This window comes from Nematolebias whitei, chromosome 21 (assembly GCF_014905685.2).
Source record: "Nematolebias whitei isolate Nwh7 chromosome 21, NemWhi1, whole genome shotgun sequence".
In the NCBI taxonomy this organism is placed as follows: Eukaryota; Metazoa; Chordata; class Actinopteri; order Cyprinodontiformes; family Rivulidae; genus Nematolebias; species Nematolebias whitei.
The window spans coordinates 32,427,145-32,448,830 of NC_056518.1; the positions used below are offsets into that span (position 1 = coordinate 32,427,145).

The window sequence follows — 21,686 nt, forward strand, 5'->3', positions numbered from 1 at the left end:
AGCATGTCATCATGTTGCATGACAACATGAACAGCATGTCATCATGTCGTCATGCGACATGAACAGCATGTCATGTTGCATGACAACATGAACAGCATGTCATCATGTCGTCATGCGACATGATGACATGCTGTTCGGGTGAAAAGTTGAGGAGCAGAAACCAAAGTTTGCACCTCGCTTTAGAAAACTGAAGGGACACCAGCGGGTCCGTCAGTCAGACCTGGGGCTTACATTTCAGTCTTGATGATGTTGGAGTGGATCTGAGCCACTCCGTTGACAGCGTGCGAACCTACGATGCAGAGATGTGCCATGTTCACCCTCTTACACCCGTCCTCTTCAATCAGAGACATCCTCCTCAGTCTGTCCATGTCTTTTGGGAAAAGAGCTGCGATTTTCTGCAGAAAGCAACAACAACACAGCAGCACGGCTCACAAATCACTGGTGCAACCAAGAGGAAGGTGAGTTAACAAGACTAATATTCAGAAATCTATAGCAACAGCATGGAGATCAAAGACCTTGTATAACATTTGACCTTGACTTGTGACCGTGACCTCTGAGCTGTCTAGTGATGAACAATTACAAAAGTCTCAGCACAACATTTTGACATATGAACTGATAAAACAGCACAAAGTGAGCAGAAGCAGTAAACACAACGTCCCGTTAATGAAAAGAGCCGTCCTCACATCCAGGTGGGTCTGGTTGATCTGGTAGATGATCTGCAGGTGTCTGGGCAGCAGCTTCTCCAGCAGCTTCACAGGCCAGCGCTCCAGAGCCTCGGGCAGGACTGTGTGGTTGGTGTAGGCAAACGTGCGCCGGGTCAAGTCCCAGGCCTGCAAAGGACCAACCAGCACTCAATAAAAATCAACTCGTTCACATCACAACTTTCACGTTTCATACGACATTAAAAGGTGTCCGTTTCTCCTGTCCCTCCCCGTGGTTTGGACCGCAGTCATCCGACCTGCTCAGACTTGTCCAGAACTTCCTGATTGTGTGATTCAGTGTTTAATGGTTCCTGTTTAGGTTCTTCCTCACACTCCTGCAGTCAAACTACCAACATCAGATTCAATCAACCTGCTCTGCTCCGTTGGGTCTAGTGAACGACGACTCGCGGCATTTTAAAACTTTGATTTAGTTTATTTTAAAACGTTCTCTCCGTAGAATCATATTAGACTCTCTTCATGTCCCTTAAAAATATAATTCTAAATCTAGATCAAAGCTATGACTTCGCTAATTTTAGCTTTTAGAAACAGTTTAGCTGATTTTAGCTTCTTTTCTGCTTGTTTGAAGTAACGACTTGGTTAACTTGTGGCGGCACGGTGGTGCAGTTGTAGAGCTGTTGCCTCTCAGAGATAAGATCGCAGGTTTGCCTCCTGGTCTTTCAGTGTGGAGTTTGCATGTTCTCTCCGTGCTGCGTGGGTTTTCTCCAGGTACTTTTCCTCCCACAGACCAAAAACATGCACGTTAGACTGATTGGTAACTCTAAACTGTCCCTAGGTGAGAGAGAGAGTGAATGGTTGTTTGTCTCATTTGTCTCTATGTGTCCCTGTGATGGACTGGAGACCTGTCCAGGTGTCCCCTGCCTCTCACACAGTGACTGCTGGACATGGGCACCAGTGACCCCTGTGACCTGAAAAGAAAGAAGTGGGTAAAGATGATGGATGAATGGATCTTCTTAAGAGTTTTTCCATCCGTCCATCTGTACCTGCTTCTTCCGTTTCAGGTCACGGGCGTCACTGGTGCCCATGTCTAGCAGTCGCTGTGTGAGAGGCGGGGGACACCCTGGACAGTCCATCACAGGGACACATGGAGACAAACAACCATTTCAGAAACTTTCTCGCCGAGAGGCAACAGCTCTACCAACTGAGCCGCCATTCCACCCCCTCCCAACAAGACATGAAAATAAAATCCCACCTTGTCCCATTCGAGTTTCTCAATGTCCACAAAGATCCTCATGAGCTCGGGGATGGCCATGGCAGGATGAGTGTCGTTCAGCTGGATGGCAACCTGGAAACATGGAGGTCTACAGTCACCTGCTCCAACACAACGCTCAGGGTATGAACAGGTGTTTGGACCCAGGCGTGCACCGTTTGGACCACAATGAGGGAATAAAACAACTATCAGCTTGTTTTGGTGGAACTTAACGATAGACCTGTCACGATAACTAATGTTGCTGGGCGATTAATTGTCTCAGAAATTATTGTGATAAACGATAATATTGTTTGAAATTTGACAATAATTAGTAATTATTGTCAAATTTAAGAAGAAATGTTAGTTAATTTGTTTTGTGTGTAGTACCTTTTTTTGACCAGTGAATGGCAGTATAATACAGTTTGAACGGAAGGATGGATAGTGAGGGAGCGAGCGGCGTGTCTCTAAGAAAAATAGGAGAGAAGACCCTTGACGTGACATGAACTGTCTCTCTTTCCTTTTTTTCTTTTCTCAAAATGGCGGACGCTCGGTGTGGTTTGAGCTCTTTAGCATAGCATCTTTCACACATAGCTTTAAATAAAAAAAAAAATCAGTAAACAAGAGTCAGCTTCTTTTTGCAGAGAAAAACAACTTTCTACACGAAGGCACGGGTTTCAAATGTGAATGTTGAAGCTTCGACAATAGGTGATTTGTAAAAGATGAACTAACCTAATAAAAACACATTCCTTACAATATTTAACATTTTTAAAGCTGGTGAGCTCTGACTTTTCGTCACTTCCTTTATCTGTTTTCACCAACATGAAGCCATGAATGGTTCCATGCCAGTCCTGCAAGTTTGTGCAGAAGAAGTACAAAAAAAAAAAGGAGAATAAATGCTGACGCAATGTTACAAAATCAAAGTGTGGTAATGTTCCACTCTAAAGTAGCAACCACGTTTGCAAACAGCAAAGATCGTGACGCTTACTTTGTCTGGGAAGTTCTCGAAGGAGGTGCGGGTGGGGCTGCCCTCCTTGGTGGTCTTAAAGCGGCGGATGATGTCTTGGAGTGTGGCGGCGACGACAAAGTACTCCTGCTTCAAACGGAGCTCTTTCCCTTCAAAGAACTGTGACACATTCAGAGCAGAGGATTCGTTCAGACCGACGTGTGTGAGGGGCACGTGGAGCGTCTGACGGACAAAGGCTGAGCTCACGTTGTCATTGGGGTAGAGCACCCGGGAGATGTTCTCTGCCAAGTTTCTGTCCAGAACAGCCTGGATGTAATCTCCTATATTGACTACAGTCAGACAAAGACAGGAAGAACCACAGTTACAGCAGCTTCCTTCAGTCTTGTGAAGCTTCATCTGTTGAAAACTTTAAGGAAACTCTGAAACTGTTGTATTTTCTTTTAGTGACAAAGTCCTCACAGTCCTTCAGGTTGAAGTCGTTGGGTGCGCGGGCAGACCACAGCCTCATGGTGTTCACCGTGTTGTTCATGTAGCCGGGGATGGGCGTGTCGTACGGCATCGCCAGGACGACCTGCCAGGTGAGAACAGTCCCAGTCAGGAAGCCACAACAAACCAGGAAGGCCCACGTGAGCCAGTTCATTCTCAACTGCCATAGGTGTCAATGTCAATTTATTTCTATAGCACATAAAAACAACAAAAGCTGACCAAAGTGCTTTACAACCGAGCCAAATTAGAAAAAAACAAAAAACATCTTGTGCCACTCAGGAAACACAAGAAAGTTAATTAAACACAACAATAAAATAAGAAATTTACTTTTAACCACCACTGTTGAGACCCGGATACAACTGAACATCATCAGCAAAACAATTAAAAGGGATGTTATATTTTCTAAAAATGGACCTCAAAGGCAACATGTAAAGATTAAAAAGCAGTGGACCTAAAATAGACCCTTGAGGAACACCACAGATTAGAGGAGCCAAGTTAATTAGAGGAGTTCATTCTCAACTGCTGCCATAGACATTTGTTTTTTTAGCAAAATATCTCATGAACCATCTGAAATAAACAGACAGTAATCTTCAGATGGACATCTGAGGAACCACTGGAGTCAACCCAATTTAAGATGGCTGCCCTATCAAACACAACCGATGTCCCCCGTCGCTGACGGGTTTGAATGTTTGTAGTTTTCAAGAGGAGTGTTTCTCTAGAACTGAACATTTTTATTTATTTTTTTCATTTACCTTTATTTATCCAGGTAGTCTCATTGAGCCACGAGAACTCATTTTCAAGAGAGACCTGTTTAGGAGCAAATGGTGGTTAAGGGCCTTGCTCATGGGCCCAGGGTGGGGCGAATGAGGGTGGGGGCAGGTGTGGGTGCTTCACCTACCCCACCCACATTTTTGATGTTGTCGGTACCGGGGCTTGCACCGGCGATCTTCCGATCACACGCCCACCTTCTCTAACCTCTGCACCACCACTCCCCCCAGGGAACAGGGATTTAAAATAAACCTAAATGTTTTTGGTGCAACTCAAGTGGGTAGAAGTTCCACTGTGGAGAAGAACAGAGGAAAGTGTTTTTTTATTTTTTGCAGAGCTACGGATCCTGGTGAGTGTAGGGATCGGTTTTATCCACCTCCAGGTTCAATGGCTGAACCAGGGGGTGGCCACTGGTGGTCTCAGCCACCACAGATGAATCTTCGGCCACCCTAATCATTTGAGGAAACTATTCATGCATTTTTAAAAACCCTCGTGGAGTTTTCAGTAAACACCTGGGTGTCCACCCATCGAGGCCCGTCTCTCGTCTCCTCCACGTGTCCATAGAAGTGGACGGGCAGCATGTACTCGGGCCGAGCCTTCTCCCAGGGGTTCCCGTGCCTCAGCCAGTCATCGGCCTCCTCCACCTGCAGCAGCAAAGGTCACAAAGACATTAAACCCAAGTCAGGGAGTGAAACACACATCTGAGCTCTTCCTCCTGGAGACTCAAGTCAGACAGGAGCAAGAGTGAGGACGTTCGAGTGAGGACGTTCGAGTGAGGACGTTCGAGTGAGGACATTCTCCTAACGGCGCAAACAAGACGCTGTTTTCAGTCAGTAGCTCTCAGCAGCAGCTGGGTGTCGTGAGTATAAACACCAAGTGTGTGTGTGCAGGTTCAGAGTGTGTGTGTGCAGGTTCAGAGTGTGTGTGTGTGTGTGTGTGTGTGTGTGTGTGTGTGTGTGTGAGCAGGTTCAGAGTTCAGAGGGACGTGTTTACACCGAGTGGCCGAACTGCCAACAGCCGGCGGGACACAAAAGAGCAAAAGCCTGCAGTTTTGTGACCTCTGACCTCAAAATATGCAATGTTTGTTTTGTCATCTAAAGCCAACAAAAGTCGGCTTCTGAGGAACTTACGCCACTTCGGCAGCGCAACACGCTGCAGCCGCAGCTCGTGTCAATCATTAGCTGGAGCTGTTTTCTGAGCCAGTCTGGTTTTACGTTGACCTCATTAGACTTTGACGTGGAAATCTTAAAGTTCAGGACGATAAGAGAGGCTGTCGCTCCCTGACCTCACAGCTGCTTTACCTGCCAGCCGTCTCTGATCTTCTGATTAAAGATGCCGTACTCGTATCGAATGCCGTAGCCGTACGCTGCAAGGCCGAGTGTTGCCATGGAGTCCAGGAAACAGGCTGTGGCCGAAAAAAGAAGAACATTTCAGCTTCAAACTGCAGAAATGGAAGAATTCAGAGGAAAGGTTTAAGATGACAGAAACATGGAACAGAGTTATTACAGCTAAAATGATCAGAAAAAAACACGAGGAGCAGACCAGCAGCTAAAGGCTAAGACCAGCAAGGAAACAGCTAAAGACTAAGACCAGCAAGGCAGCAGCTATAGGCTGAGACCACCAAAGCAGTAGCTAAAGGCTAAGACTAGCAAGGCAGCAGCTAAAGACTGAGACCACCAAGGCAGCAGCTAAAGACTGAGACCACCAAGGCAGCAGCTAAAGGCTAAGACCAGCAAGGCAGCAGCTAAAGGCTAAGACCAGCAAGGCAGCAGCTAAAGACTACGACCAGCAAGGCAGGAGCTAAAGGCTAAGACCAGCAAGGCAGGAGCTAAAGGCTACGACCAGCAAGGCAGGAGCTAAAGGCTAAGACCAGCAAGGCAGCAGCTAAGCTAGCAGTAACCACTGAATACAAATTAAGACAGAGGTAGTGCAGTGATGGCAGAATACATATCATTTGCATATTTACTGTAGTACTGGGCAGTGTCAGGGAAGTATAATGTACATATTAACATTTCTACAGTACTTGTGAGCAGGTAGAAGTTAACACATCACAGCAGCCGAAGGCCAGGATCAGCACATTGAAACTAGCTAGTAGTAATCGCTGTTTGTTGTCTAAAACTGATGACCTTTAGGAGTAAAACCAGTTCAAGAAGGCGCCGCAGCCCTTTTACCTGCCAGTCTGCCCAAACCTCCGTTCCCCAGCCCCGCGTCCTCCTCCACCTCCTCCAGCTCCTCCATGTCCAGGCCGAGCTGCAGCAGAGCAGTTCACATCAGCACACGGGTAAAACCAGATGTTTACATACACCGAGTGGAAGATCCAACATGGCTGACATCGAATCAGACTTTACGGTTCTAGGATTCCACAAATTATTTATTTTTGTTAAAAAGACAAATAATGTGCAAATAATACAAGTTTACATTGAGTAAGACTGCAAGACTTTAAACAGTTTTGTAAAGCTCAGATGATGATGTCATGGCTTTGGAAGCTTTTGATTGGTTAATCCTGGACCAACACGGACCGAAAGGACACTCAGTGAGGACAACACATCACTTCAGAAGCAACATAAAAACTAGATTAGTTTATAAATGCACACAGGGACAAAGACCTTAAAGTTTGGAGACATGTCCAGTGGTCTGAGGAAACTGAACAGTTTGTCCTTTATGTCCATCGTTACATTTGGAGGACAAAGGAGGACGCTGAGATCCCAGCTATGATGTACGGGGGTGGCAGCATCATGATGTGGGGCTGTTTTAATGCAGGAGGGACTGGTGGACTTCACAAAAAAAGACGGCATCATGAGGACAGATCATGATGTGGAAACACTGAACCAACACCTGAAAACCAGGAAGTTCAAGCTGGGACACAAATGTGTCTTCTAATGGACAATGTCTCTCAGCAGACAGACACATAAAGGTAAACAAACAAAAGAGAGAGAGAGAGTGAATGGTTTGTCTCGTTTGTCTCTATGTGTCCCTGTGATGGACTGCAGACCTGTCCAGGGTGTCCCCTACCTCTCACACAGTGATGTCTGGACATGGGCACCAGTGACCCCCGCGACCCAAAACAAAAGACGTGGGTAAAGATGATGGATGGACATCCATGTTCTGGAGCATCTGTCCTAAAGTCCTGATCTTAGCCCCATATAGAAAAGACAACAAACTTGACTCAGGTCCACCAGTTCTGTCAGGAGGACCAGGACTAAAGTCCAACAAACTGATGCAGAAACCCAAAACATCTGACCCGAGTCAGACACTTTGGACCAAACCACACCGAGCACTGACAAACATGGGAACCTGGGACTGTGGAGAAACTCATCACAAACGATGTAAAGAACATTATTTTTCATTGTTCTGGTTTTGAGCCATCAGAAATCTCTGTGACAGGGTGTATGTAAACATTCGGTTGGGTTCATTCACAGGTTGTGTGTGCAGCGGTGGAGGTCAGGCCTCTGTGAGCCCAAGGTCTCACCTGGTAGATGGCTTCATCGCAGGCGTTCTGCAGACCCAGGTTGATCATGGTGTTCTGCAGAGTCCGGCCCATGTAGAACTCCAGGGACAGATAGTACACCCTCTGGAAACAAGAAGAAACTTTAAAACTTCTTGGAGCACAGCTGGGACTGAGATGTTTGGTGTGGAGGAGCCTATGTGTCCTCCAGAGGACACACAGGGAGGACATGTCCCTGCTCCTCAGGACTCCTCTGGGCCGTACCTTTGGGTCAGCTTCGTAGTAGAACTGCTGGGTCCTGATCCACCTCCCCACCAGGTGGTCCCTCACGGTGTGGGCCAGGGCGAAGTAGTAGTCCCTGGGAGTGGCGATGTTCCTGTCTTTGACCAGGGTGAAGTGCAGGTGGCGGTTGAAGCCCTTCTTCAGCTCCGCCACGTTCTCCACCCCCACGATCCCCCTGATGCTGATCTGCTTGCGCTTCTCCTGGTCGGTGAGAGGAGTCGCCATGCTCGGAGGGTGTGTTTGCGGACCTGCAGAACTTCTCGGACTGAACGTGGGCCTCCCTGCAGCAGCAGGTTTCATGCAGGAGTCTCCTCCTCGCGCTGGGTTTGATTGGAGGCTGCAGGAGGAGGTGCTTCCTGTCAGCTGCAACACACAACAACTCTGCGGAGCTCACTTTAAATCACAAAGACTTCGCTCACTTCCGCATTTTTCCACAACACGTCTCCAAATGTTCACAGAAACGTCCACGCATCAACCTGCACGGACAGAAACACACAAATGATCAGCCTCACGTGCGCTGTTTTCTCCACAGCAGTGACAAAGACGTAAACTTTAATGCGCGTGCACGAATCGCTGCGCACGGTTCAGATGTATGGAAAGCCTTTGGTGCAAATAATGTAACTTTTCACGCGACGTCGAAGCTGAACTTTTTTTTTTTTTAAGAGAATGCGCAACAACTACGTATTGGCGCATTGCATTCTGGGTAGCGGTAGCCATGTTTTAGGACAGGGAAAACACAAGGAACAGAACATAAATGGAGCGTGCGAAGAGCAAGTTCAAATTTCTGTACTGTGAAAATCTAAACAAAGATGCAAAGGAGCGCTACATTAAGAAAATAAGGGTAATATGTGCTTGATCCATACGAACACCGTGCGTGGACAAGTGATTTGAACGAGTTGCCGCCATTAAAGTTTCCAGATTTATTTAGCTAGCGCCTACACACTCGAACAGTTCAGGAATTATAAATCTCTCAAAGCTCACCTTCAATTTACTAATGGATGGGTGCAGGACCTGCAGATTTTCAGAGTCAATGACCAGAAAACCGTCGTTCTTATCACAGAGGTAGGTGAACACCACACACACGTCTCTCAACTACAGAGGCTATGCATCACGTTTGGTCATTGCACCTTAAAAACACTACTGTTATGTTGTTTACCAGTCAGTCATGAACCCAGTCAGGATGACACTCAAGAAATTCATAAGCTGAAAAAGAGAGAATTATGAATGTAGCGCTGCAGCTTGTGTAAAGTCTGCATCGACCTCTCCGCTCTAACCCTGTCAGAAAAACAAAGAGTCACTAATCTGGGAGTGATAATGGACCCTTCCCTGAAACTTAACAATCATGTAAACATGATTGTTAAATCATGTTTCTTCCAACTGAGGCGGCTGTCTAAACTGAAGCCCATATTGTCCAAAAATAACCTGGAGACAGTAATACATGCATTCATTACTTCTAGGCTTGATTACTGCAATTCGCTCCTGTTTGGTATCAGTCAGACCTCCATTACACGACTACAACTGGTCCAGAATGCAGCAGCCCGATTTTTAACCAGTACAGGCAAAAGAGAGCACATTACACCAGTTTTGGCCTCACTGCACTGGTTACCGGTTCACTTTCGAATCCAGTTCAAAATACTGATGTATGTCTACAAATCACTGAACAGTTCCCCCCATCTCTCTGACCTACTACAACCGTATGTCCCACCACGTTCCCTGAGGTCAGCGGACCAGTTGCTCCTCACAGTTCCAGGAACTCGTCTTAAGCGCAGAGGTGACAGGACCTTCTCTGTAGCAGGACCAAGACTCTGGAACGAGTTACCTCTGCTTGTCAGACAGGCCCCCTCCCTCTCGGTTTTCAAGTCCCGTTTAAAAACTCACTACTATTCTGTAGCTTTCAACACCAGATGATCTGTGTTTTGATCCTGTATGCTCCAGCGAGGGAGCCTGCCTGACATGCAGTGGTAACTCTTTCCATAGTTTTTAGACCTGCAACAGAGAAGGTTCTGTCACCTCTGAGCTTAAAAGGAGTGCCTGGAACCAATAAATGTATCTGCTGACCTCAGAGAGTGCTGTGGGAAATATGGCTGCAGCAGATCTTTGAGATAGGAGGGGGGAGAACTTTTCAGAGTTTTAAAACATACAGAAAGATTTTAAAAGGAATTTGAAAGTGAACCGGGAGCCAGTGAAGGGAGGCCAGAACTGGAGTAATGTGTTCTCTTTTGCCTGTACCCGTTAAAAATCAGGCTGCAGCATTTTGAACCAGTTGCAAATGTCTGAAAGAAGAGCATTGCATTAATCAAGCCTGGATGTTATGAAAGCATGTATTACTGTCTCAAGCTTAGTTTTGGACAGTATGGGCTTTAGACAGTCGCCTCAACTGGAAAAACAACAACATGATTTAACAATCGTGTTTACATGACTGTTTAGCTTCATGGAAGGGTCCATTTTCACTCCCAGAGGGTGACTTATAAACATCTGATGCAATAGTCTGGACTCTAAAGAGTGTTTACAAAGGTCTTCATTGTTCTTCTTTGTTAGGCTGTGCCCTCTTCAGGGGTCTCCACAGCAAGGCATCCTCCTCCATCTCACTCTGTCCTCACTCCAACTACCTCCATACCCTCTCTTACTGCATCCATATATCTCCTCTTTGTCTTTTTCCTGGCAGCTGCATTTTTAACATCCTTCTACTAATACACCCACTGTCCCTCCTCTGGACATGTCAAAACCATCTCAGTCTGGCCTCTCTAACGTTATCTCCCAGTTGTTCAACCTGTGCTGTACCTCTGATGATCTTTATTCCTGGAGCATCTTTGGCTAATTGGTTAGAGCAGACATATTCCAATGGGAGAGTTGGGGGTTCGATTCTACCAGCAGTCATATAATGAAGTGTCCCTGGGCATTGGGCAAGACACTGAACCCCTCATTGCCTCTAATGTGTGAATGTGATAAAGCTCTGATTAGTCTTTGTATAGATATAGTAGAGTGCTGTATGAATGGGTAAATGAGGCACAGATTGTGTAGGAAAGAGCTTTGAGTATCTTGATAAAATAGAAAGATGCTATAAGTACAGTCAATTTACCATTTACAGTCCATTCCTTATCTTATCCATTGTTGTCTCCCCTAAGGAGAACCTCAACATCTTAATTTCTGCCACTTCCAGATCTGTCTCTTGTCTTTTTGTCCATGTCTCTGTCTCCACCATACAACACAGCTCAGGGGTGGCAAACTCAGTTACATAAGGGGGCCAAAATCAAAAAGTTATTTCAAACCAAGGGCCAGTTTCAGTCAGAACATTAAGTCCAGTCAGAGCAGGCATATTTTCTTGGTTGCAAGTTCCTCAGCAAGAGTTTTATCTGTCTTATTTGACGTTCTCTGTTACTTTTTACACATCAAAATCAATGATTATACTAATTGTTTTTACTAGCTGGTAGAGTTGTTGTCTCTCAGCGAGAAGGTTGCCCTGGTTCAAATCCTGGTCCAGGGGCCTTTCTGGGTAGAGTTTGCATGTTCTTGCTATGCATGTGTAGGTTTTCTCCGGGTACTCTTCATCCCACAGACCAAAAACATGCATGTTAGGCTGATTGGTAACTCTAAATTGTCCCTAGGTCTGAGTGAGAGAGTGAATGGTTGTTTGTCTCGATGTGTCTCTGTGATGGACTGGAGACCTGTCCAGTGTGTCCCACGCTTCTTGCAAAGTGATTGCTGAACATGGGCACCAGTGACCTCTGCAACCCGAAAAGAAAGAAGCGGGTAAAGATAATGGATGGATGGATGGATATATATATAGTCTCCAACAGTCAGTTCAACTCAATTCACACCAGAAGTCATCTCAGGGCTCTACAAAAACATTCGCATGCATCATAAAATGCCAACTAATAAAAGTTATTTAAGTGTTAAAAGGCCCCAAAGGCCTAAAAATGGAAACTTAGGGAATCCAGTTCCTATACCTGATCACTTGCCAACGCTCTGAACAGATGAACTTTGGACTGAAGTACCACAGTTCATCCATGCTTAAAGCATTATGGTACCCTGATAAACCCCGTTACAGTCTAGGCCTTCTGCTTTTAACCATTTTGAACCTTTATTTCATTAATTTATTTTTGCATTTGGACTGGGAAAGCAGATAATTTGTTTGGCTCTTCTGTTCGTAGGGCCATTTTAATGGCTGTGGGGTGATGGGAGGGTTAAGAGAATCTGCTTTTATGTTGAACTTTTATTTTTAAGCTTTAGAGAGAGAACTCTTTTTGTGCTTTTGGACTTGACAGAACACTGGTCCTGAATTAATCTTTTTTTTTAATTTAGCAAAACCATAGATCTTGTAATAGTAGTTTTTTTATTGTGATTTGAAGCTTGCAGGTAGTCTAGATGGAGTCGATAAGTAAGGGTGGACTTTGGACCTCCAGAAAAGGACTGGATCATCAACAGGAGAAATAACTGGCTGACTTTGGATCAATAGAGGATATTGATCAACAGGTTTGAGTAAGCAGGGCTCATATCACTAAGGACGCCAGCAGATTATGTTGAGTATCTACTGTCAACATTTCCCATCCTAAGCAGCCCACAAGCGACAGTGGAAAGAAAACAACTTCTTTTTAACAAGAAGAAACCTCCAGCAGAACCAGACTCAGGATGGGCAGCCATCTACCTTGACTGGTTGGGGTTAAAGAGACAGGAAAGCAATTGAGACAAATGCAAAATGGCTGGTCCAGTTGTAGTCTCTATAGCAAAAATACAAAGGGAAAAACACATTAATGATATAAATAATTACAAATACAAACAGGTAGAGTAGTGCAAGTAAAAACAAAAGCAGAGGGAGGAAATGTGGTCAGTTTGTCCTCCAGCATTCTACCGTATTTTCCACCGTACTTGTCACACCGTCCTATAAGTCACATCAGTCCAAATATGTCTAAATTGTGGAAAAATCCATAAATGTCACTTCGCCGTATACGTCGCATCTATTATGCATCACCGCTGACAACCCAGAAATATGGGCCCGTGTTGTGCCAAAAATCGATGGGCTGCCAAATGGCGGCAGTGTGCACAGGAGGACCTTAACAACAATAATTTAACAAGATTAACACTTAAAAACAATTATTTGTTTGTTCGACATTATAGCAAAGGTTTGTCTCAGTTGAACTTTTACTTAATAAATGCACTTTAATGGTCAAATCAGCTGCATTTCGCCGGGCCGGTGCAGCTGGTTTGACTTGCTCCAAGCAGCGAGCAGAACGAAGGTGGGGAGACTATGGCAAGCCGATTGTGTCATTAAAAACTGGTGAAGATTCTCAGTCATCCAGGACATTGTAAATTCAAAAAAGTTCAAGAATAAAAACAATAAAATATAATAAATAAAATCCAGTTGTTTTTGTCTTGAACTTTTTTGAATTTGTCATTATAGCCACGTTTACCTATTACATGATACAATGGCATGCCTTACTGCTACTACTACTCTGCTGCCATCTAGTGGCTGAAAATTTACTGGGGTTTTTTTTTTCAGTCAGAATTAATGAAAACGGTCATATCTCAGCCAAAAAATGGTTTATAAATATGGGAAGAAATCCATAAATATGTTGCATCGGCCTATAAGTCACAGGGCATGTAAATTGTGTGACTTATATACTGAAAAATACGGTAAGTCTGTAGCAGCATAACTAAGGGATAGCTCAGGAAACTCAAGCCAACCCTTCCTATAGGATTTATCAAAAAGGAAAGACACAAGTGTCAGAATTGTGTTCCCTAGTGTGTCTCTGCCTTGTGGTCTCCTGTTCCAGTTCTTGTTAAGGAATTCACATGTGAGTTAAGAACAATGCTTAAAAGTTTAATCATTGCTCTTTTTCCAAACAAGGCAGCAAATCAATCTTCCAGACAACATATTGTCTTGTTCACACCTATTTGTTTATTTATTGAATATTCACACATACAAGAAACACAGAGGCTCATTAAATACTTCAAATAATCAGATTAAGAGTAATATGGCAATAATACATATAAAATTTTGACAATCAATGCAATCTATATGTGGAAAACATAGTAAGAACAATTTATTTTCTATATTCATAAAGTTCTCTGCAGAGATGACTCAGAGTCAACATGAATAAAACTAATTCACCTCAAGAAGGGTCAAATAATCACTTTGGAGTTATTGATGTAATAATTCTCTCTCACACACACACACACACACACACACCTATACTTGTTTTTGTTACCCCATGAGACACATTGTCCAAGTCAGTATATTTTAAAATTTTGAAACAGACACACACTCAGACACAGACACACATTGTATGCACTATTAGAGATACAACACCCAGTGTCGGCCGGCGACTGGGTGCTCATTTTTATTGATTATGAAAAGTTCAGTGGGGCTCTTTATTGTTTGATTTAACAAAGTGAAAGAGTTTTTAGGCGGTTTAGGAACTACAATCATACCAAACGTCAACCTTTTCAGGTGTTCAGTTCACATTTGGGTCAGTTGTAAGCACAATTTATATTAAATATGGCTAGATAATTCAACAGAATGTTCATTTTATTATTTTAATAAAGATGTAATGCACAAAATTCATTTATTAAAAAAATATAGTGAATAAATTATTTGTATATTATAGTAATAAATTGTGTGTGTGTGTGAAAAAAAAACCAAATGCATCTTTTGGTCTGTTTAGCAAAGTAACAAAATCATTTACGGTGTTATGGTTCAGTATTTGTAATTATGGACAACTAAATGTTTTACGCTGAAACACTCGAAGCTGTTGCTGTTGTCAGTGCACGTGCACACGCAGCACAACGTGGGAGATGATCATATTTACTGTGTGCAGCCGTTTTAGTGAAGAAACTTGATGTTTCATTGATTTTCAAAGGAAACTGGAGTGATGCTAAATTTGCCCTTTGATGGTAGAAAAGTGTAGCAGCAGGCAGATGTTACAGCTGACTCTGTGGAGGAGTAGATGGTTTGTAGCAAAGTTTCTTAAATGTTCTGGGATCTACAAACAGGAAAAGGCACACCCATGAAGCTCAAACACAGGATAGCACCTTATGCGTATGCTAGATATGCACCGTACATCTCAGGGCTACGGCGACCTTTCAGAAGGCCTGAAACGATATTTCCTTCAACCTGACCGTCGGCATGTTATATTTTGCACTTGGATGCAAGCCCCTTGCAGACATCCTTTCACCAAGTCAGCAGCAGGTTCAGCTGCAGTAAATTCTCTGTCAGAAGGTGCTCGTTTAATTTTATTGTTTTACAAAGTTTGTCGTTTGCAGCGAAGCTGACCATTGCTGTGCAGCAGACGGAGGTGTTTCCATTCTTACTGTGATTCTCCTTCTTTATTTCACATGAACAAAAACAGAAATGTAAAGATCACGTTGCGTTTCTGCCTAACCGGGTGCGGTGATTTTCAGTAACAACTTGAAAGAATGAGGTACTTTCAGCAGAAAAATAACAGCAACACTTGGCACAAAAGGACAAGTTGTTGACTATTGCTAAGATTTATTTCTAATACTGGACTCAGTTTTTATTTAGATTAGCATACGTTATTGTACTAATAGAGCTCCTGTTTGTCATCGTAATGCTCTAGATAAAGTATATAGCACGTTAGCTTCCTAACATTGTAATTTCACTACGCTTCGGTGCAGTGGCAATGAAGCTGATTAAGATTCTGATTCTAACATGTGCTACACATTGACTCATCAGTACTGTATCCATACTGACATGAGTCAGTATGGATACAGTACTGATGAGTCAATGTGTAGCACATGTTAGCATGCTAACATGTGCTACATACTGACTCATGTCAGTATGTAGCACATGTTAGCATGCTAATGGGCAATAGATTTCCCACTTTCATACTTTGTGCAAAGAGCGAGACATTGTTTTGCTAGTTAGCAAATGTTAGCATTTTTAAGTTGCGTTTTTTGATCATACTTTCAGTGAAGAGTTAGACTCAAACTATCACAGTTTAATTCCACATATTGAAATTATTCATACATAATAGTCATTGTGCTTGTCCTGTTTCTATGGTAGCATTAGCATTTTGTTTCACTTAGTTATTTTCAACTGAAAAGACTTTTGATCCAAAACATGATGCCAACCAAACTCCGAGTGTCTCGTCTTCTCTGTTGATTTAGTAGAAAACCGAACTAAAAAGCCTCTTCAACTCAACAACAATTTCCAAACTAAACCTTTCAAGCAAAAAGTTTTATCTGCTATTATAGCTTTACACTTGTAAAATGATAAAATCTTACTGGAAAAACTCTTTAAACATCAATAACTTATTTAACAATACACCTCTTCGTGATAGAATATTTCCATAACAATATTACAAAACTACCAGTATTCAATCACAGTAAAATAAAATTTAAAAAGCCAAACCTACGCAAGCTGCTTTAGCACCTTTTAAAAACATCCTTACAGTCTTTAACCCATTTATTGTACGTAACATGAACATAGAACCACAACCGCTCCCTGGCTCCAGTTTTAGAGATCACTGCACGTAAAGGCAGAATAAAGGCCGGGCTTCCAGCAGCGATTAATGCTGTCATTTTGAAAAACGTAGACGTTTCACTTGAGCTAAGCCACTGAAAAAAGCAGTTTGTGGACACAGACGAGGAGCTGGATAAGACGGCTAACTAAAGTTCTGGTCCGCGACTCACCCCCGCTCAAACAGTGACAAACACCGACTCATTCTCCTCTCGGGGTTTTAAACCAGTCATGAGTCTGAAACAAAGGTGTGAGCGTGAAGGATAAAATCTAAAGATCAGTTCAGATCAGATTTCTGCCGTTTCTAACAAACCCATTCATGAACGAAGCACATTTTTATAGAAAGAATATGACATTTTGGGAAACCTTTACATTCACAGTCTCCTGATGATGATGCAGCTAAAGCTTCACTCTTTCCTGTCTGCAAAACTAAAACGGTGGAGTTCCATTCTTCGTCCGTTTTACTGAAAGTCTTGACCCAGACACAGATGAGCACGTTTACCAAACTCTCTAAACATTCCTTTAATTTCCCGTCTTGATTGTTGAAGTTAGCTCAGTTGAAATCCTTCAGGGTGGCAGAGCGCCGGATGCGTGGACATTGTCCTGCTCGTGATCTTATGTCCAAAGTTCTGCAACATATGGCTCAGGACTGAATGGCTTGCCGTCCGTGGAGTGTCTGTGGGGGGGTCATTGGTTTGGATGGACAGGGGGAGGCGAGAAGAGGAGATGTGGGAAATCCTGGTTTTCCTCCAAGGCGCTGAGGAGAGTCTTTAGCACACAGAGCTGGTTGGATCTGCCTCCCCAGGGGTGTAAAAATCAGGGATGGGTAGACCAGTGTGCAGTGTGATCTGAAGAAAAGAGTCACCAAAATCAATCAATCAATCAAAAACCATAAATGGTGAGATGTTTGCGTCATGTTGCCTGCAGGTGGGGCTGTGGATCTTCTTCCTCAACTGATGAATATGTGCCCCCCTCCCCCCACCCAGAGACATCAGCTAAAAAACAATCCCTGCTCCTGCACCTAGCAGCTTCCTCCGCTCAGTTTGAAACCCCACATTTGTTAACGGCCTGCCTGACGACCAGAAGAGGCGTCTCAGTTCACGCATCAGCCGAATAAAACCATCAGAAATATTTCTGATTCCCTGAAACGACTATCTGGAGTGAAGCAGACCTCCCTCTGAGCACGAGCACAGTCATTTACGTACCTGGACATTTCGGTTGAGGCTGATTGCGGGGTAATACGAGCCGTCCAGGCCCTCAAAGGCGACCGGACCCTGCTGCTCATCATTGATGAGGAAGATGAGGAGTCCTCGTGTGAAGTCCAGCAGCACCCCGATGGTGGAGCCTTTAGCGATGCCACCATCCGTCCTGCACAGGAACACAGTTTAAGAAAATAAAGGTCTAACATAAACAAATGCTTATGTTTCCTGTCATGCCACATTTTCAAACTAAGAGCGTCTAATGTTGATAGATGGATTTGCAGCTATGACCTCGTGCCGTATTGTGAGATCCTGATCTCAGAGGACACGTTGTGAATGGTTCAATGTGCAGCTCTTGGACTATACGATGAAGATCAGTCTCAGCTACTACCAAACCAAGAGTTAAGGTCCCGTTTGTATGGAGATAAATCAATCTCAAAAGGACCGTGATTTCCGCCGTACCCGTCGCACCGCCCTATAAGTCGCACCGCCCTATAAGTCGCATCAGTCCAAATATGTCTAAAAACGTGGAAATGGCAGCTGCGGGAGCGTGCACAGGAGGGCTTTAACAAGAATTTAACAAGATTAACACTTAAAAACAATTATTTGTTTGCTCTAAATTATAGCAAAGGTGTGTCTCAGTTGAACTTTTACTTAATAAATGAACTTTAATGATCAAATTATCTGCTTTCGCCGGGGCAGTGCAGCAAAATGAAGCTGGTTGACTGATGCTCCGTGCAACAGCAGAACGAAGGTGGGGAGACTATGGCAGGCTGATTGTGTCATTAATGGCTGATGAAGATTCTCAGTCATCCAGGACATGGTAAATTAAAAAAAAGTTCAATACAAAAACAATAAAGTATAATAAATAAATAAAGTCCATTTGTTTTTGTCTTGAACTTTTTTGAATTTGTCCTTATAGCCATGTTTACCTATTACATGATACAACAACATGCCTTACTGTTACTACTAATCTGCTGCCATCTAATGGATAAAAATGGTACTGTTCAAATTTTTTTTCAGTCAGAATGAATGAAAACAGTCATATCTCAGCCAAAAATTGGTTTATAAATATGGGAAAAAATCCATAAATACGTCGCTTCAGCCTATAAGTCATAAGGCATGCAAATTATGCAAAAAACACAACTTACAGGCTGAAAAATACATTAGTCACACAAGATTCACAAATGCATAAACAGTTTTTCAAATGTACACATTGAAAATGAACAAGTAGGACTATTCTGCACAAATACATTGTTAAATACATGTGCACAAACCACCTGCTGCGCACGGATCAGTCAACACGAGCTGCCTGTGAATGTGACGTTTGAGACGGATTCACAAAGAGTAATGCTGCATTCAAGGCTGAAGAAAAGCTGGGACATCTGACCGTATCAGATTTACTGAGTTGTTGGGGAAAAAACACATTTATAACTTGACACAGTAACTCATAAACCCTACATTAAAAAACATGCACTTACTTAATATTACTGGATTCCAAAATGTTAATTTTGTGAAATGTATGATTAAAATAAACCTAAAATGAGCAGATTATTCTCTTTGTGGGAAATTTATCGGCAATATATGTATTTATTTAATTAAATTTAACCTTTATTTATACAGATCGACTGACTGAGTCACTATATATATTACATTATTTATATACATAAGTGTGTGTGTATACACACAATATATAATTAAATTAAACTACTGAGAAATTATAGTCACATTTTAGAGGCAGGTTGAGCCGTGCGCTTGTGTTGACTGATCCGTGCGCAGCAGGTCATTTGTGTGCACGTATTTGACAACTTACGTGCACAGAACATTCCTACTTGTGCAAACTGAAATGGGAACATTAGAAAAACTGGTTTTAGCATTTGCTTCTACTTTTGAGACTCGTTTATCTTCATACTTCTGCGTTTGCTGTGGATGCCATCTTGTGTACATGTACATCTAATGTTTACTTTCTGAGAGTTTTATTAAAATATATCCAGTGGTGTATGAGATATTTTGCTAATCCAAAACACACACAAGCACAGCGGAAAACATTATCGCCCGCCTTAAACCGTAAAAGCCCTGACGATGAAGCTTCCTGTTTTCTTGGCTTTTTAAACCTAATTTTTAACACGTGCGCAAAAATTGCGAGTTACGAATGCGACTTTCCTACCTGTTGGTGTGTGAGTTGTTGTGCATGAACCAGGAGCGGTTGTTGTCCACGTACATGGCCCAGGCCTTGTCGTCCTTCCCCAGCATCGCATCTTTCAGGACGTCGCCCCGGGCGACGCCGAAGGCCGGGTCGGGGTGGTTGTCGTAGCGGTCCACCGTCATCTCCCAGTAATGAACGCCGCGGGAAAAGGCGGTGTTGCCCATCACCACCCGGTCATCGTAGCTGCTGCACGACACCGTCAGGTTGTCGTTGGAGAAGACGATGTCTGGGTGCGCGGACGCCGGGTCAAAGGTGAACCAGGCAACTGTGCGGCACAGAGGAAGGAGCGCTCGGCGTTAATGATGTGACTGACCGCAGTGGGGGAGGGGGTGATGATGGGGACTTTTACACACATGACATGACCCTGGAGGGGAGGGTACTGTAAAAACATCTGAATGGAGAGAATGATAACAAAACAGATGAAACGAAGATCCATCACTAATTCATCAAAGTTCATAATTCTTATAATTATATTATATAACTTAAATTATTTGACTTATTGCTCCTAATGATGTCAGAACAAAGAAACTGAGTCACACATTTTACAAATTTACAAATCTTAATTTTATGGGTTGATCAGCTCCAACTCCGTCGTCTCTCATCGTTGAATGATCTCAGTTTAAAACTCTGACGTGAAATGTGGCGGACAATAAGCATTCCTTAAAGGAATCGTGGCTAGTCTCATGTTTGTACGTTCAACGTTTTCAATAAAATTTTTTGCCTAACTTCATTATTTTCGCACACAAAAACCTGCTCAAGCTAACAGGAAGTGTGTTGGGTTGGTCTCAGAATCGCAGCAAAATGCTCAAATGCTAAATTTGCAAACCTGCTTGACTCAGTTTCAGAAAAAGGTAGTAACTGTTAGTATTTAGTGTGTATACAGCATTTTGTCTCAGAGTCTATACAGAGAAATGTGGGCGAGAAGCAGGCGGGCCTTTGTTGGTTTTATGGGCTCCACTGGATGTGCGTCTCAAGTTTTACTGTCTCACATGCAGCCCAGCTTTTATTACCTGCTATTATTTCCCAGCAGAAATAAAGCAAAGACGGATAACGGAGGGGTGTATTAATGTTTAATATGTGGAGCCCACAGAGCAGCAAACTGCCCCCCTGCTGGTCGGAGTGGGACGACCTCACTGATGAAACGAGCGACGGCCCGGAGGAGATGGAGCCATCATACCTGCGCCTATAGACTGAATGTCACATGGAGGGACTCCAGCTGGAACGTGGAACCAAGGGAGGAGAAAGGAGGAGTGGGAGAAGGAAGGCAGGGGAGGAGAAAGAGGCCAAGCAGTGCAGACGGTGCAGAGGGAGGGTAAAAAGTAGATTTGGTCAGGGAGGCCGGTTTACCTCGGAGGCCAAAAGAACCGAGACTTTTTCCAAACTAAAACTTAAGATCTGCTAGAAACACAACACAACAGACCTGGAGTAAACAAAAACAAAAAGAAAGAGTAACAAACGGTGTCCCCCTTCACTGAGGGATTTGAAGTGTGAATGCAATTTTCCAGATGAGTGTTTTTCTGGAATTGAACAGGGAGTCAAAGTAAACCTAAATGTTTTTGATGCAAGACATTCAAGTGGGGAGGAGTTAACCTGAAGAACAGAGGGAGGTTTTGTTTCTTATCCGAGGCAGAGTGACGGATCCTGGTGAGTGAAACGAGTGGTTTTATCCACCATCAGGTGCAGTGGAGGAGCCAGGGGGTGGCCAGTGGTGGCCTTGGTCCCCATACGTTCATCTTTGGCCACACCAATCATTTGAAGAAACTATATTTCTAAGAGATGACCGCTTGTTGGGTAATAGCTTGTGTGGAAAATGGAAATCCCAGTGAGTGAGTAACTCAGCTGAGCCCACTTAGCTTGCAGCTAATGTATAGATAAGTTACATATTAAACTGCCAGATACTGAGAAACGTTTCTAAATAAACCAATCGGGAATTTGTCAGACTTTGTCCTAAT

At 43.4% G+C, this 21,686-nt stretch overlaps 2 protein-coding genes across 3 annotated transcripts in view; both read right to left on the bottom strand.

Annotated features, from left to right (window-relative positions):
* The window catches only part of pygl (phosphorylase, glycogen, liver), a 16,276-nt gene extending 8,090 nt beyond the window's left edge, over positions 1 to 8,186 (bottom strand). For both annotated transcript variants that reach the window (XM_037694617.1, XM_037694616.1), the window contains exons 1-11: positions 7,836 to 8,186; positions 7,596 to 7,697; positions 6,298 to 6,376; positions 5,428 to 5,531; positions 4,639 to 4,770; positions 3,332 to 3,443; positions 3,119 to 3,201; positions 2,894 to 3,031; positions 1,912 to 2,004; positions 684 to 830; positions 232 to 395 (exon numbers count right to left, since the gene is read on the bottom strand). In XM_037694617.1, coding sequence (XP_037550545.1) covers positions 232 to 395; positions 684 to 830; positions 1,912 to 2,004; positions 2,894 to 3,031; positions 3,119 to 3,201; positions 3,332 to 3,443; positions 4,639 to 4,770; positions 5,428 to 5,531; positions 6,298 to 6,376; positions 7,596 to 7,697; positions 7,836 to 8,153 — 1,472 coding nt within the window. In that variant the 5' untranslated portion in view covers positions 8,154 to 8,186. The remainder of the gene's footprint in view (positions 1 to 231; positions 396 to 683; positions 831 to 1,911; positions 2,005 to 2,893; positions 3,032 to 3,118; positions 3,202 to 3,331; positions 3,444 to 4,638; positions 4,771 to 5,427; positions 5,532 to 6,297; positions 6,377 to 7,595; positions 7,698 to 7,835) is intronic.
* An 8,184-nt stretch (positions 8,187 to 16,370) lies between these two features.
* Positions 16,371 to 21,686, bottom strand: part of trim9 (tripartite motif containing 9) — a 107,974-nt gene continuing 102,658 nt past the window's right edge. The window contains exons 8-10 of the mRNA XM_037694619.1: positions 19,696 to 19,999; positions 17,535 to 17,697; positions 16,371 to 17,177 (exon numbers count right to left, since the gene is read on the bottom strand). Coding sequence (XP_037550547.1) covers positions 17,100 to 17,177; positions 17,535 to 17,697; positions 19,696 to 19,999 — 545 coding nt within the window. The 3' untranslated portion in view covers positions 16,371 to 17,099. The remainder of the gene's footprint in view (positions 17,178 to 17,534; positions 17,698 to 19,695; positions 20,000 to 21,686) is intronic.